The sequence below is a fragment of the Equus przewalskii genome, chromosome 19, assembly GCF_037783145.1.
Source record: "Equus przewalskii isolate Varuska chromosome 19, EquPr2, whole genome shotgun sequence".
NCBI lineage: Eukaryota > Metazoa > Chordata > Mammalia > Perissodactyla > Equidae > Equus > Equus przewalskii.
This window is the reverse complement of record NC_091849.1, coordinates 13794079-13811619: the sequence shown is the minus strand read 5'-3', so window position 1 is coordinate 13811619 and position 17541 is coordinate 13794079. Positions and strand designations below refer to the sequence as shown.

The following is a 17541-nucleotide window of genomic DNA, read 5'->3' as shown; positions in this document are numbered from 1 at the left end:
TCTGTTCCATTGATCTGTGCACCTGTTTTTGTACCAGTACCATGCTGTTTTGATTACTGTAGCTTTGTAGTATGTTTTGAAGTCAGGGATTGTGATGCCTCCCGTTTTGTTCTTTTTTCTCAGGATTGCTTTAGAAATTTGGGGTTTTTTGTTGCCCCATATGAATTTTAGGATTCTTTGTCCTAATTCTGTAAAGAATGTCATTGGGATTCTGATTGGCATGGCGTTGAATCTGTAGATTGCTTTAGGTAGAACGGATATTTTAACTATGTTTATTCTTCCAATCCATGTACATGGAATGTCTTTCCATCTCCTTATGTCGTCATCCAATTCTCTCAGAAAGGCCTTGTAATTTTCATAATATAGGTCCTTCACTTCCTTAGTTAAATTTACCCCAAGGTATTTTATTCTTTTTGTTGTGATTGTGAATGGTATTGTGTTCTTGAGTTCTTTTTCTGTTGGTTCATTACTGGAGTATAGAAATGCTACTGATTTATGCAAATTCATTTTATACCCTGCAACTTTGCTGTAGTTGTTGATTACTTCTAACAGTTTTCCAATGGATTCTTTGGGGTTTTCTATATATAAGATCATGTCGTCTGCAAACAGCGAGAGTTTCACTTCTTCCCTCCCTATTTGGATTCCTTTTATTCCTTTTTCTTGCCTGATTGCTCTGGCCAGGACCTCCAGTACTATGTTAAATAAGAGTGGTGATAGAGGGCATCCTTGTCTCATTCCTGTTTTCAGGGGGATGGGGTTCAGTTTTTGCCCATTGAGTATGATGTTGGCTATGGGTTTGAATGACAAGCTATATATTGAAAAGGGAGTCTGACATCCTCCTCCCCTTGCTCAGCTTCCTGGCAGCCAGGATTTCCTCTGTGGAGAAACTCATCAACTTAAAGGAAAGACCTAGATAGAGTGAGAATTGACCATCCGCCAAGAAAACAGGAGCGCCTCCCCCAGAGGCCCATCAGCTGACAAGCCCCAGCCATGCATACAGTTTCCAAATGGCTTGTTTAGCTCCTCACTAAACTGAAAAGACAGCTACAGATCAGATAGTTGAGGGATGATGCTCCATGAAAGATGGAGACCAAAATCAACTGACAAAATTAACTTGGAGGAGACAGACAATACAGGAAGCAAAAGAACGCGTAAAAACTCTAAACTTAATATGCTCACTAAGGCAAGAGAAGATACTATGTTCATGAAATGAGACAAGGATTTCACTTTTAAAAAAGAAACAGAGAACAAGAAAGCAATCTAAAAGAAATTAAAAATGATGGCCAATATTATAAAATTAAAGAGAAGGGTTGTAGATAAAATTGAGGAAAATTCTCAGAATTAGATCAAAAATGAAAGAGATGAGAAATAAGAGAGAAAGGACAAGAAAATCAGAAGATCAATCAAGAAGGTTCAAAAGCTGAGCAGCAGGAGTTCCAGAAACTAGAAGAGAAAAAATGGAGGGGAAAATATTTTGTAAAAAATAATACAAGAGCATTTCTAGAACCGAGGGAATGAATTTCCATATGGAAAGGGCCTACTTTTGTGAACACCTATAGCAATAAATGGAAAAAGGCCATATAAGTTTTTCACCATGAGATTTCAGAACAACATGGACAAAACAGTTTCTAAAATGGAAAAAAAAGGAAATCACAGACAAAAGATCAGAGATTAGAATGTGATAGAACTTCTCCACGGCAAGCTGGGGGTTGCAAGAGAAGGAACAATTAAGGAGAATGATGCCTAATCAAATCGTCAATCAACCATAAAGCTAGAATAAAGATATTTTCAGACAGAAAGGTCTGAAAATTTTTACCTCTACGTCTCTATTTTTTTTTTCCCTGTAAGCTGCTAGAGAACGTGCTTCATCAAAAAATGAATAAACCAAGAAAAAGATGGCATGCGATTCAAGACTAGAGAATTCTCAGGATGGAAGAAGTCCCTAGATGACAGCTAGTGCAGAAAGCAACTAATCTGGATGGCATGGAGACAATGAAGGGCTCCAGGTGGGAAAAGTGGCAGGTTACCTTCAGGTTGGACAGGAAGGAAAGAGACTCTGGGGATGATTCAGGTACAAGTACAGAGAAATCGAAGTACATTTTAAAATGACGCAATTAATTCTAGGGGAAATTAAAAACTACATGAGAAAGAAAACAGTGGTAGTTACAGTGGCTGGGGTGGGGGAAACAGGGAGTTGTTGTTCAATGGGCAAAATGTGTCGGTTATACAAGATGAGTAAGTTCTGCAGATCTGCTGTACAACACAGTGCCCGGAGTTAACACAGTATTGTACACAATAATTTGTTAAGAGGGTAGATCTCATGTTAAGTGTTCACCACAGAAAAAGGAGGGAAGACAGGAGGCAACTTTTGGAGGTGATGGATATGTTTATTATCTTGAGTGTGGTGATGGCTTCACGGGTGTTTACATATCCCCAAACTCATCAAATTATATACATTAAGTATGTCTAGTTTTTTTTGTGTATCAGTTATACCTCAATAAAGCTGTTTTTAGAAAAAAATATTCATATTATAACCTCAGCTATAAACAATATTGCATAGTCATTAACAATCTAAGCACTGAATACTGATTTTACCCAAAACTGTGATGACTATATTGGGAAGATGTTAAGAGTGGAAGTGTGTGTGTATGTGCTGGAGGGCAGGTAGTAAGAAAACGAAAACCTCATCTTCCACAACAGAAAATAGATAATGACTAAAATTGAAAAAAAACAAGGGAATTTTCACATAACTACAGTTTTCAGAAATATGGAAGTAAAGAGGGGGAAAGAAAAGATTTTAGAATACAAAGTGGTTGCCCTTAGAGACCAGGAGGGATGGGCCAGGGGCACCTGTTTTCCATTAAATGCCCTTATACTATTCAGCTTTTGACACCACGAACATGTGTGACTTTGATAAAAACAGGAGTTACTTTTAAAAAAGTAATCAAACCCTTTGAGAAAGTAGTTTCATTCCAGTTGTAATAGTAAAAGCCAAATGCGAGTGATTCAAGGGTATGAATGGCGGTAAGAATGTCGGGGAGGGAAGGAGGACCAATCTCTGGAGTTGAGGTCCAGGCACTGAGGGACCAGTGTGTTAGAGGAGCATCTTCCTAGATGTGATGACGGCATAGGGTATCCCTATACAGGATGCAGGAGAATTGCCTCAAAGACTACTGCAAATATCCAAGTAAAGCTCTAAATGAGGGTGGCGCATATTGACAAAGATTCTCTCAATGGCCTAACTTTAATCAGGTTCCTCTGAGTCCTCTGCTCAACTAGACCCAAACTTGAGTTTTCCTCTCTGTCCTTGTAGAATCCCTTTCGAGCAAGAATTCTGCTAAGTTAGTTTAGCAAAAATCCCCTACCCTTGGCATCTGACCACCCTTGCTATCTTATCACTCTGGCCTGCCTTCAGCAAGAATTCTGTTGAGTCGGTCAAGCAATAATCCCCTTTACCAGTGATATTTCCTCTTAGTAATTTTCTATCCACTGACTCCCCCCTGCTCCTTGGATATAAATCCCCACTTATCCTTGTTGGAGTCAGAGCCGAGTCCAGTCTCTCTTCCCTACGGCAAGACCCCATGGCAGTGGTCCTTACACCATCTCGATGGCTGCCCCTTGAATAAAGTCTGCTTTGTCATCTATTAACAAGAGTCATTGAATAACTTTTTCCTTAATAGTTAGAAGAATATTTTTTCTTCAACAATATGGAAGAAAAGAGAGATGTTAGAGTCTCAAAGTCCTGAAAATTTGTCACACACGTGCTCACCTCTCATCTCAACACCCTCTTCCTTTTCCCAACGACAACAGCTGTCTGCTCGTGTTTGATAAAGCTCCTAGTGTTTGTTTTATGGATAAGTTTGCAGTCTCAAATGCTTTGATCTTACTTCTCAAGAACAAAGAAGGATCTTGAATAATTCCGATGATAATTTCAAGTCTTCATTACATATTTTTGTAGCTAAACAGAACTTCTTGGAATAAAATACTCCCTGTCCAGCTGCATATTTTGTTGTCTACAATTTGATAATCCATGTAGAAAACATAACTTGACTGATATTGACTGAGTGGCAGGGAAGTGAAGGGTGAAAAGCAGACTTGGACTTCAAAGACCTTCCGTAGAACTTGGGTGTAGCACTTGTCACGTGACTCTGATGCTACCTTGGAGCGTCGGTTTTCCTGTCTGTAAAATACGGCCATTGGACTGTGACCTCCAAATCTTTCCTGCCCTAACATTCAAAGATCAAAAGCTTAAATTTGGTTCATGTTTTTCAAAATTTGGAAGATTGGGTTCCATTCTTTGAGAATTAACGGTGAAAGTTTCAAAGGCACAATAAATAATCAGTAGTTAATTATTCTGCTTGGGACCTCCTTCTGCATATATTTAGATATTTTCCTGTGTGTAACGTGAAGACTGATAATGAGGCAGGGGCCACAGGCAAAGTTGGAATGTGTCCTTCCATGAAACTTTGACAAGAATGTAAATTGTTAAATTTGGAAACGAGAAATTATCAACATTTTACTGTCCCCACTACTGGCAGCCTGTTCCATTCCCCCTTTGCCATAAATGGCAATAAAGAAATCAGAGAAAATGGGAAGAAAGGAAGAGTGCACGAGTTTCTGTCTCAGCACATGACAAAAACAGGTGTTCATTTATTGACTAATGATGTTATTTAGCATTAAAAATCACACTTCACTGTAAACGTGTTATTTTAATTCATTTAAAATTCCATGTTAGAAGACAAGCTTTCTTATCTATAGATATGAAACAATTAAAAGCTTAATTTATTTTCAACTATTGAGAAGGAATTTGAGACATTATGAGCTCTCAGAATTATCTGACCCTAGTCCAGTATACATTTATTAGTTGGCTCAACCAAATTGGAACTCCCTTGGCAAGAATTAGGGAAGATGTTAAGTTTAGAATTATACAGCATACATTTTACCTAAGAACAATGCTTATTAAAATTTTTTAAATATTATCCAAAGACTACAGAATTTATTATGTGAGCTGACAGAAGCTCTGTAGACATTCCATCTGCCACTCAAAGGACTGAAAAATCTAAAAACGGGAGTGCACGTGGAGAAACCTCCAGAATATTACCAAGACTGGGAACATACAGTGAACTTTCTGGAAGAACCCACTCCCTGGAAGAGATTTTAAGAAGGGAGGGAATGGTCAGACAATAAACAAAAGGTTATTCTGACCAAACAAGATCACTCTGAAAATAAACTAAAGAGTGAACTAATTACTAGAATAAGAAAATAGAGGCGTCTGAAGTTAAGAGTTCAAGAAGATCTGACCAAGATTGAGGCTAAGGAGTATGCAGTCTCAAAGGAAAGGACAGGTAGTCCAACATGATTTGGAAGATAAACAGAGGGCTGGTTAAGCAACTTAAGAAAGAGAGGAATAACGTGTTTCAGACGGGTGTTTAAGAAACCCAACAGGTATTTTGAAAGTTTGAGGCTAGAATCAAGTGCATAATTTACAGGTTTAAAAAAATGTCATTTCACAAAAAGATTTGGGTTTCCTTCTTCTCTGAGATTATAGAAAGTACTTCAGGAGATAAAAGACTGTTATCTATTTCAGTTTATTCCTTCAATAACTGGATGACTGTAATGACACATTCCAACCTTAAGATTTACGGGAACTTTAGACAAGTGTAGGCGCCTATGATTCTCTCTCTTCCACCATATATCTGCTGAGATGAAATAGGACCACCCTCTCTTGGAAACCTCCAGTGAGGGGGAATTACGTTCTCACAGAATAATGCACTCCAAATCTTTGGAAAAATGAAATAATCGATTCAGGCAAGCATCATCACTGGATGCTAAGACCATCAGGTAAAACCTGTTAGGGAAGATGATACTTTCAAGGTGCCAAAGGGTCACCCCACAGATGACTTGCTAATTGCACCGGGGAAACGGGGAGACCTGGAGGTCGCCCCCTTCACTGAGCGATCAGCATTTTGAATGGGAGGACCACCATTCATTCACGTCTCCGGACGTGGTGCAATACCAAGTACACAGCATCACCTAAGAAAACTTCTTGCCCCAAATCTGAATCCAACCACACTTCTACACTTAACTTTCAGTTCACAGGAAATGCAAGTGATAGAAGTTAAACACCACCAGGACACAGCCAGACAAATCCAGAATGTGGGACATTGTACAAGATACGTGGCCGGCTTGCTTCAAAAAGTCAATCAGGGAGAAAACAAGGTGGGGTGACAGTTGCAGAATAAAATACACACAACCAAATGCAATGTGTGAAGCTTGACTAGATCCTTGTGTTTTGTGCTTTAAACTAAAAAAGATATTTTGAGAACAAATAGAAAAATTTGTGTAGACTGCATATTAAATGATATCAGAAAAGTATTCTGCATTGTCGTTGATGAACTAACGATATTTTAGTAAAATCTGAGGAAGTCTTTTAGTCTTAGGGGGGAAAAAGAGAAAAAACAAATACAGCAAAATGTTAACTGCTGAGTCTAAGTGGTAAGTAAGTGATAATTATATAATTCTCTCAACTTTTCTGTATATTTGAAAATCTTCATGAGAAAAGCTTGGAAAACAGTTTTTTGGTATTTTTTTTCAATAATCTAATCTGAAATCTGCTTCTGTCTGTGCTCACCCGATCATCCTAATTCCACCTCCCTTCTCTTGGCTCCTGTGACCACACTTGTCCAGTTTCTGGGCCTTCGGCTCTGGCTGCCCCAACGTGGTCCCTTTGCCAGCTTCTCGACTGATCAAAGTTACAGGCTCAGAGAGCTCAGCCTTGGCCCTCGCTCTCTCCCGCTCTGCATTTCTCCACTCCCTTAGCTTCAGTTGCTATTATGCCAATAGCATTTCAATGACTCCCAAACCTGAAGTGTCTGAAGTAAATGGATCTGAACACAGAAAGAACCCTTCTTGCTAAAGCCTTGCACTTCAGGGGAAAACCAAGATCTAAAACACCTACTAAGCGACGGCACGTTCTTCTCTCTCACGAAATTCCACCCATCTCAGTTTAAAGGGAAAACGTTAGTATGTTGCAAATCTAATAAACTCCTGATTAATTAACATGCTTGTAGAGTAACTGTCCCAGGTAATTGCACGTTTCAATTAAATCAAGGTTCAACCGCTTTTAAAAATACAATGGCAGGTATCCCTACTTAGCATACACAATATTTAGGACCTAATTAAATTTTAGATTTTTTTATTCTTAAATTTAAAGCACTTTCATGTCAAAGCCATAAATAGCTGTACAATGAGTATACTTAGATTTGGGTTAAACCACAGATTTAAATGATACAATGAGCTGAATCTGTACTGCCTCCAGCACTCACTTGGAATTTACTCAAATTTCAACATTTTGTTATCCTCATTCTTCTTCTTCTTCTTTTTTAATCTCTTTTATACAAAAGTAAATCTGTGAGGGAAGACCCAACGCTAAGGCACTAGTTTCTCATAGAGGAGTAAGAATTCATAAAGGGTTTGAGGCAGAGAAATAAATAGCTAACATAGGGGCAGAGATGTGGAAAACACACAAGACTCAAGTTCAAGAGCAAACGGTTAAACACTTTGAGAGAGCTTACCTTTACCCGAAACTCATTAGTTTTGAGGAAAGCTCTAATATGTAGTGTTTCAGAAGAATGAAGGCAAGTATTTTACCAAGGAGATTGAAAAAAGAAAGTCTCAGAAAAATGCGGATAAATGCAGAATTGTAGCTTGCCTCCACTACACTCTCCAGTTCACGCGGTCCAGCCTCCTCTGTCCCCCACACGCACAGGGCTCACATTTACAACTGCAGGATCAGTCTGCCTATCAATACAGGATTCCTTTGGCTTCCACGTCTACCTGGTTGACATATCAGGAAATTTCCTCAAACTTGAGGTGTCCTAGAAGCCTAGTATCTATTTAAAACCGGGCAAATTTTCATCACCTGAGGGTATGTTCACACTCTAAGCTATGACCAGCACAAGTAACTGTTTTTCTTCACCCAATTCCTTCCTCGTTTATGTAGGTTTCACAAGTGAATGAAAGCATTACCCTGATTAACACAGGGTGACAATTCACTAAGTATCATAAGATATAAACTGCTACATATCCCAAACTACTTCTACTTTGCCTAACAACGGTCATACTTAAATATCAGGTAATTTTTAAAATTTGCCCAGATCACACAAGGTTAGTGATTCCCCAACTGAAATGGATTCTATTTGGCTGAGCAGCTAGGCAAACTCCAAAACAGTCACATTAAAACCAAAATATTTATTTATAAAGATTAAAAACGTTTTCGTTTAAGCTTCCATAATTTTTATCCCCTGCTTTTTTTAAAAAAAGTATGGAGGTCCTTCAGGAGTGGGATAAGTTCGATCAGCTTTGTCGTGTGATCTGCATGTGATCAAGGCATTAGCATAATCAACGTTTCTGAAAGCTCTCGCTTGCAGTTACCTAACGTTAATAGAGGTCCAAAGTAATAACTAAATCTCAACCACGAGAGAAATACAACTTCTGGTTTAGAAATAATAACAATTTAATGGACAAACAAAACATTATCACAGTGAATAAGACATTGAAGCACGGTCCTTTCTTCATTCAACAGCATGAAGAGTTTTTTGTTGTCATACATTTAAAACTCTTTAAAACCAAATTAACTTAACTGGCAACTGTTAAAAAGACTATCACAATAAACAGAGAGACACAAATTTAGCACTGCAGACATTTTACAAATAAGCAAAATACATAGTACCCATGTCCAGAGCTTTCTAGAAATCTCATCATAGGATAAGTCACCAGTTTATCTGATGCTACATTTCAGACAAAATGAACATTTCTAAAAACCTTATAAATATATAAATCCAAACCACAAAACATCTCCTAAATATTATATTTACTCTAAGTACAAATGGATTTTTGGAAATTGCATTCATAATACTATCTAAACTAGATTTTATGAAATCATAAATGTATTTAGCTGTATCTTGGGGCTTAAACTCATTGGGCCACATCCCACATATACATTCCCGTCATACTCACCTTGGGTGTACATATTCCCAAAGTTACTAGTTATACAATTAAAATCAAACCACTATTCTAGAAATGTATTAATTTTTCCTGAACAAGGAGATTGGAACTGGGTCCCCTGTAACTATATCACAAATAAATGTCTCATCACAAACAAGTTAAATAGTCATAGAAATGCCCCTTTCTAAGAGTTATAAGTATTTTAATGTTAATCATCAGTAATGGGTTTTAGAGACTAAAAAGCTTTTTTTTTTTGGCCTAGTTTCTGTGGATATTCTATTCCCTCAAACCTAAAATCTGCTAAACAATTTCTCTCATAAATATATACATTCAGCTTCTCCTACATCATGAAAAGAAGTTCACCACCTCAAGTCACAAAGCTTATGCTTTTATCCGAAATAAACCATGTAAGAACTTGAATCCATTTTAAAACGGTCTTAAAAACAACAGGGATTGCAACACGTTAAGCTGCACTCTGCCACCTTCATTTTACTTCCTTGAAGGGTCTTTCCGAGCTGGGCGTCAGCTTTGTGTGTTTCTTGCCCACCTTTTGGCCTGGCCTACTGCGACACAGTTTTGCACATAAACCTAAACCATTACGTTTTGGGACAACTCAGTACAGTACAGCAAAATACTGAGGTTCTCAGCCCTTCAAACTGTGAGCTAGGACATCTCAATAATTGTTTCTGGGTTTCCACTGCCACAGTTTACCCAAAATTGTTAGGATTAAGTTAAATAAGTCCATAATAGAATTTAAAACACAACAGGAAAAAATAAAACCCTCATAAACTTATAGAACTAATTTAAACGGAACCTCATTGAGGATAAGGAGTGGGGCTGGTTGAACAACGCAGCTAAAAAAAAAAAACTAAACTAACCTGTTTTAAGGAAAGACTTAAACGAAGATTTCCATGAACAATAACTGCTCTGTGGGAATTTCGGAGAAGACTGAGGAGACAGGAAAATAAATCTGGAGGAAAGGGTGTGTCCCAAAGACAAGTGGCCATATTCTGTCATGGAGTTTACTGTGATGCAAATTCCTCAGTGTTTTTAATTCTCTTTAGTAGTGTGGCAAAACAGGTATTCAACTGAAACCACACAAGGGCATGAGGACGAGTTTCCTCCTGGCAAGGGAGCATGGGCAAAGGGAACCAGCACCTCAACTGGAGTAGCAGATAGCAGACCACAGAGAGCAACGTTAACTTAAGAGACAGAACACGTGAAGAGGACTCAGGGGTGCTCCAACAATGAGGGGGGTGCACCCCTTTCAAACAGACGTGTCTTGGAATATTCTCCTCTTGTGTCCACCCTCCATCCTAGACTATCAATGATTATGAGAAGAGGAATCAGTTCCTTCCTAACCTTCCACAAAGACCTCTCCTGTAGGCTAACACGCCTCGCCCCCGGAGTCTGTCCAGCAGAGCTGAGTGAAATCCTGCTCTTTCTCTGGGAAGCCTCACAAGAAGAGCTCCATGCGGGCCCAGCTCATACATTTTTGCCTCTTCTTTGCTAACACCTAAGCAGAAATGAACATTATTACTTCCAGCATACAGGAAAACCAACTGAGTCAACATTTTGATGGAAAACAGACTACAAACGTATGGCCAATGGCTTTGCGAATGTCATGGACGCTAATCGTAGAGAATACAAAAGAAAATAAATGATCAATTACCTAACTTCAAACATGGCAAATGTATGTCAAATTCTTAGTTTGCATATCGATTAAGAAGAAGGTGTCATACAGTCTAGAAATTCATGACAAACACACTGGCAAAAACCATACACCATCAGAATAACAAGGCTCGAAGGGACGAGGCTGACAAAGACGACCCCAAGGGTGACTTTCTTAGATACCAGTAAGTAGATCCCCAAGGGTAAGGAACTGAAGTACAGCAAACCTAGCAACCAAACTAACACCCGGACGGATGTCTGAAACAGCAGGGAGGTACAGTTCCACACAGTCCAATTGTGGGACACAGTGGTAACAGAGTCGAAACTTGCAGGCCTGTAAAATTCTACCACGGGAGTGGAGCTCAGAGACAGGGAGCTCTCTCTCTGCACCTCCATGATGGTGATAACCAGGCAGTTGGAGGAAGTGTGAGAAGGGCTGACGAGAGAGGCCAGCCTCTTGGGGGTCAGCAGCAGCTCGGTGGGGTTCTCTGGCAGGCACTTCTTGCCTTTGCCTCCACAAGTCAAGTTTACAAGGATGTTGTTGTCATCGGGCAGGCTACTAACTTCGTCATCAGGCAGGCACGTCTCGAACCTGCAGAAAGGACAGACGATGACGCCTTGGGGGGAATCCCCAAAGTCTATGATCTTGTAGAGGCATTTGGCACACACCCTGTGACAACACTCCAGCACTTTGGGTTTCCTCTGCTTCAGATTGTATCGATTATAACAGATCTTACACTCGAGCTCGTCAGACCCCTGAGACTCTGCGGCATCTTCTGGCGGTTGACTCGCCATCTTGAATTACTACACAATCTTTGGCCAGATGTCTCGTTGAAGAACGACTTCGGTTAAGGTGTCCCGCTGAATGTCACATCATCCAAATCAGGCAGAGGTGCAAAAAGGCAGGAAAAGGAGTGACAGAGACCAGAAATCTTCCAGGCATTTTCAACTTCTACACATAACTCTCTGTTTCAAACGCATATTAAAAAAGGCCACATGAAGGGTCTGCAAAGGAAAAGAGAGATTCTAATATGGTGAACAGTTCTACTGAAAAGTGCTTTACGGAATTTTCTCAGCCTCAACAATCAGAAGCAGTAGACCTAAGAGGTTAAATACCCTTCATCTTTTCACACATTTCTGCCCCCAGGACAGGAAAGTGTTATCTCCATGCTTACTTAGCTTTTTCAGTCCACAAACAGGATAGTAAAGAAGGAATTAAGACTCCTAATGGTGTAAATACACTCCAGGGCACTGAGAGTGTGGCTACATATAGAGATTTTCTCTCTGAAACTTGTAACAAATTCTGGTTTCTTTGAAAATAGAATGGGACACATACCAGAATAGATACATTTCCAACCAGTTGTCTAAATACCCTCAGTAGTCCTTAGGAACACACAAAAGAAGGGAAACCTTACGGTTAAATGTGCAAAACGTGTTTTCAGAAAGTACTTTGATAGAGATGAGAGCATATTTAAATACAGCAGACTATGCCCACCTTCTAGTGTAAAGAAACCTGTTACATGTGCCTTCAATATTTGACCATTCAAACTTTTTGTTTCGATGCTAGTCTTAAAAACTGTAGTTGTATACATAAATTCACTCAAGGAAGAATGAAGCATATGACAGCTGATATAGCATGATAAACAAGTCAAGTCTAATTCCCAAGAAAGAGAAGTAAACACGATAACACATGCACAGTCATATCTCGAAACACAAAGAACTGCTCCTGCAAGGCCATGGAGAAGTACTCAAAGTGCACCTGCTTGCCTACTTTATTTCATGTGAACTCTACAGGGAACACAAAGCGTCATATAATCAGCAGTTCTTAACATTGGGCCTTAGTTGCTATTACCGGCTTTGGTCTAATGGCTGAAGGTTGATTTCAAGGGCACAGTCATTTCTCAACTATTAACACCAACAGAGGGGAGCAACAATATGGGAAATCTCCAAATAATTTTTATTTTGCTCTAATATATGTGATTTTTTGGTAGTAGATTTGTCTTAAATTATGTTTTGCTTGGAAAAATACCACAATGTACTTAAATTTCTGAGCATACCCCCAAGCAATAACAGCAGAAGGCTGCCATAACAGTTCTGACAAGTAGAGTGAAACTACGCTGGCATTTAAAATTTGCTATGGACCATATTGCCCTAACAGAGAAGAGGCAGTGGGTAGCTAAACTCGGATAATTTGAGAAATCATGAATTATTGGTTAGTGAAAGCCTATTATTTTCCTTTTTATTTATGACATAGCTAATTTTTAAGTTGACTTCATATATTGTAAGAATTATAATGGATACCAGTGGCAAGATACTCTTGGTGGGAAAAGGAAATCAATCAATAAATAGAATCTCTGGTGTCAGCCAAAAAACGTAGGCACAATTCAAAAAAATAGAGTTTACTGTATATGCATGCATGTATTTCAAAATTGCTACCATACACCAATTTCTACGTATCCACTCTTACACACAAAAAAGGATATACAGACACAAATATCAACTCTTCCATCCCTTTCCTTCCATGTGCCCTAAATATTTTCTTCATTCCTGATCCTGATCAGGTTACAGGTGCCCAAGTCATTGCAAAACATGACTTTACCTTGCCCACAATTCTACAAGGCTGGCTTTTTCTTCTCCTGTGGGATGAACACCTCCAGGATGATCGTCAAAGAATAAGAAAGTGTTCTCTCCCTGTCACCACTCCCAGTCCTAGCTAGCTTCACAGAATGGTCCCGAGCCCTGGGCAGGTCATTGGTGATCTGCTTACTGGACAGCTCCCATTCATTCAGCCCTCCTAGTAGCAAACACAGACCAAAGGCCCAACCAAACTGAACATGTTATATTCTCTTTGCAGCCACCTTCTTACTCAGCCATAATACTCTCAACATTCCAGGCATACTGAAGCTGATAGTCATGATAGAATCCGCAGCAGTGATTGCCTCCATTGCCGTCAAAACACCTGATGTATGTGAAGTTGTGTGAAAAAGGAAAAGAAAGTATGTAAACATACATACAAAGACATTGGGAAAAGACAGAGTAAAATATTCAGTGAGGATAAATAAGTAAAATTACATCTAAAGACACAGAATGCCAGAGTATACATACAGAAACGCCAACAAAAGGCTTATGTGTAATGAAACTAGACCCTACCTTACACCACTCACAAAGATTAACCTCAAATAGATTAAACACTTAAATGTAAGACTGGAAACCAAAATACTCCTAGAAGAAAACAGAAAAAAGCTCCTTGACCTGGATCTCGGCAATGACTTTGTGGATATGATATCTAAAGCACAAGCAACGAAATAAAAAATAAACAAGTGGGACTATATCAAACTAAAAAGCTGCACAGCAAAAGAAATGATCAGCCAAACAAAAAGGGAACCTATGAGGTGGGAAAAAAGTATTTGCAAACCATATATCTGATAAAGGGTTAACATCCAAAATATATAAAGAACTCAATAACTCAATAGCAAAAAAAAAAAAGGTGCAAACTTTCAGTTATAAGATAAATAAGTACTAGGGATGTAATGTACAACATGATGACTGTAGTTAACTTTACTGTCTATTATATTTGGAAGTTGTTAAGAGAGCAAATCCTGAGTTTTCATCACAAGGAAAAGAATATATTTTTTCTTTTTCTTCTTTTTTTTTTATATCTACATGAGAATGATGGATGTTAACTAAACTTATGGCAATCATTTCACAATATCTGTAAGTCAGGTCATTGTGCTTGTTAGAAAAGAGACAACGGTCCAAAATGGAGTCACATGTGCTAAGTGCATTTCACCCAACTGAAACCTAATACTCTAACCCAACTGCAGCTTCAACCCCCCCCCAGGAATGTAATCTTAACCAGTCCATCTGGAATTTCCTGGTCAGCAGTAGTGAGATAATCCACCTTATAGAACCCTTCCATCCCCCAAAGAAAGATAAGATAATCTACTTTATGCCAGTCCCTGCCTCCTTCTGTCTATAACAGCCTTTCATTCTATGCAGCTCTTTGGAGCTCCTTTCTATTTGTTAAATAGGATGCTCCCTGATTAATGAATCGTTGAATAAAGGCCAATTTGATCTTTAAATTTACTCAGTTGAATTTTGTTTTTTAATAGATTTGGTGGCACCTAAGGAGACTTCTGACGGCTTCAGAGACAATAAGAAACACGGGCATGGTACTCCACAAGCCCTTTGGGTTCACTGTCTTTCTTGTCATTTCCAGAGGCGGTGAGTAAGTTCCTCTTGGTTCTGAACACCACTCTCTTTGCATCAAGCTCCTGATCTAATTGGCCTTCCAGCGCAGGGCTTACCAAGTCAGCTTGAGCAGGCGGATGGTTCTATCCAGAACCTGAGTCCCTAGCCCTCGGTTCAGTTCCCAATATCCCAATACCCTCAGCTTTGATTCTGTCCCTAGGTCCATGTGGGAACTGTCGGTGGCAGGTCACAGTTCCCCATTTATGTGGAGACCCCAGTCTGCAACCCCATTTGTTGAGATGTGCTGAGTCAATCCTTTCCTAAGCCTAAGCTTCCATCATGGGAATTGGTGCTGGTGCACACAAGGCCTTCTCTTGGCCAGTCCATAGTAACATCCCTTGGTTACTACTGGTATGTTAAGGCACACATGTTTGTTTGGCTTGTCTTGTGTAGATAAACAACGTATGTGTAGATAAACGTATTGGGGATCTCAGAAGCCAAACAGCCACAAAAATTGGTAGGCACAAGTCACGCATTTCAAAGCTGTTATAGCACTCACCACCCAACCCAAAGACTCCCGTGTTAGCGTGAGTTGGTCACAGAATGGATTAGATTGACATTAGGCCACCTGCTAACCTAAAGAAATTTCTGTGCAATGAGGTACACTGTAAAAGATCCAGTGACATGTCCCTTTTAGGTATTAGTCTGGTCCTGAGGGACCCAAAGGTTTAGCTAAATAAATAAATAATTTAAAAAATGTAATTCTTAAATTACAAAGAGTTGAGCACACCACCTTTTGGGACACTTGCTCATTTTATGTCTAAGAACTATGGTCCCAGAAGCTCTAAATATCTACAAAAACAGCAAAATCTGACTGTGTCCTGAGAGTCTTGCTTGGTAACTGTCCTATGGCTGGACAGAAATGTGGGTTCCACCCCTATCTGCAGCTAGAGATGGTTAGACAGAAAATGTGGGTTACACTCCATTTTGCAGCCGGGGCCCTATCAAACCACAGCCAGTCCTCAGGATAATTACAACCTAGAATTGCAATAGCCACTATGAGGAACGTTCCAATTAGGTAGGATCACTTCAGAAGCGCATTTAAAAGCAAGGGCTCCCAAATTAAACAAACAGAATGAGACACCTCTTTTAATTGGTACTCAGAAGCTTCCAAAGGCTTGAAAATTCCAAAATAGCTTTATTGAAAGATTTGTTGCAAAAGGCTAATTTAAAAAATTAAAGACACAAGAGGTACCTAAAACAAAAGATAAGACTGATGTAATTCCTACTGCCTCCCTCTATCCTCCTTTATTTGAGCACTCATTCTTGTAATCCTTTTATCCAAATAGCCTTTCCATTCTGAAGAGACTATTAAACAGTTACCTTTAAAATAAGACCATCTGAGGCTTCATGCGATCCTCTTCAAATATCTTTCACTCCTTAGGCAAAGGACAAACTAACGGGCATACTTAAAGAATTTCTTAAACCCAGGGAGGATTCTCAAAAGTTTTTCTGTAAAGGGATTACCTCCTGAGATTAGTGGATAGATAAAAAGGCAGAAAACAAGATGGGAGGTCACTGGTCTGACTGAACTTGTGACCACAGCTGATATTTAGAGCCTAATACAAATTTTTTTTAGGTCTTCTCCCCTAAGCTAAAATAAAACTATGTACCCAGAGGGAAAGAAAAGCCTTCTGAAGCCTTTGTGAAACGGTTTACTAAAACATTCCAAAGGCAAAGAGCTCTAAATCCAGAACATAGAAATCTTTTGATTTCCATCTTCGTTAGAAATCTTCTCCCTGATAGAAAAAAATAAAGCAGCAGCAGCAAATTAAGGATATTGCAGTTGGACGGGTGGATCAACTATGACATCATTTAGGCTGCAATCCACTTCTTTGAGGAAATGAGAGCAACTGTCCTTACCTTACAAATCTCTGCAAAACTAGAAATGCAGCTCTAGGGTCAGTTCAAAGTTCACCTAACCCTTTTTTATTATTACCAAAACGTCCCCTATTTATCTTAAGAAGTTTGTAACCTGTATTCCTTCCCTGTGCCCCTGAGATGTAAATGTCAAGGTATAAACTTCAGGGAGGTAATTCTTATTAGAAGAAAAACAAACAGGGAAAAGGTCATTTGAAACTAAGATCAGAAAAACAACTTAGATCCAACTTCTTTCATAACTAGTGAGTTTTGTATTATTGTACCTGATTCACGGCAGTAATTTTAAAAACAAAAGCCATAAGGTCTCTGTTTGTGTCTGTCTGTATGTTTATGTGTGTCTACACACGTATTGTAGATGTATGGCATCTTTCTACTTCCAGATGTTGTTGCCATAATTAATTTGTAAAAGAGCTCTATTTAATTGGCTTAAAGAAAATTAAGTGCTCATATAAACTAAATTCTCAGAAAGACAGAAACTAACCCAAATGAACTGCAGGTTCAAGTAATCTGGGAAAATACCCTGTATTAAAACTAGTTTAAGTTTGTTGGTTTAATTAATACAACTATGTCTTTAGAGTTATCAGCATTAAATACAATACTTTTACTCTACCTAGGTTTACTAAAGGTAAACGAGTTCATGTTATCTCTTACAAAATTTGTCAGCAAAAAAAAAAGCTTGAGATAATGGTTGACTTTGTCTAGTGCCTCATGAGGTTTTTGTGGGTAGTCTAA

General features: G+C 38.9%; 1 protein-coding gene across 8 annotated transcripts in view; it reads right to left on the bottom strand.

The window, feature by feature from the left end:
• The window catches only part of RNF182 (ring finger protein 182), a 113657-nt gene that overhangs the window by 41062 nt on the left and 55054 nt on the right, over nt 1-17541 (bottom strand). For 6 of the 8 annotated variants that reach the window (XM_070584108.1, XM_070584105.1, XM_070584106.1 and 3 more), the window contains one exon: nt 8498-11682. The exons of the other annotated variants lie outside the window; for them this stretch is intronic. In XM_070584108.1, coding sequence (XP_070440209.1) covers nt 10729-11472 — 744 coding nt within the window. In that variant the 5' untranslated portion in view covers nt 11473-11682 and the 3' untranslated portion in view covers nt 8498-10728. Of the gene's footprint in view, nt 1-8497; nt 11683-17541 lie in introns of those variants that run through there. 8 annotated transcript variants of the gene reach the window in all.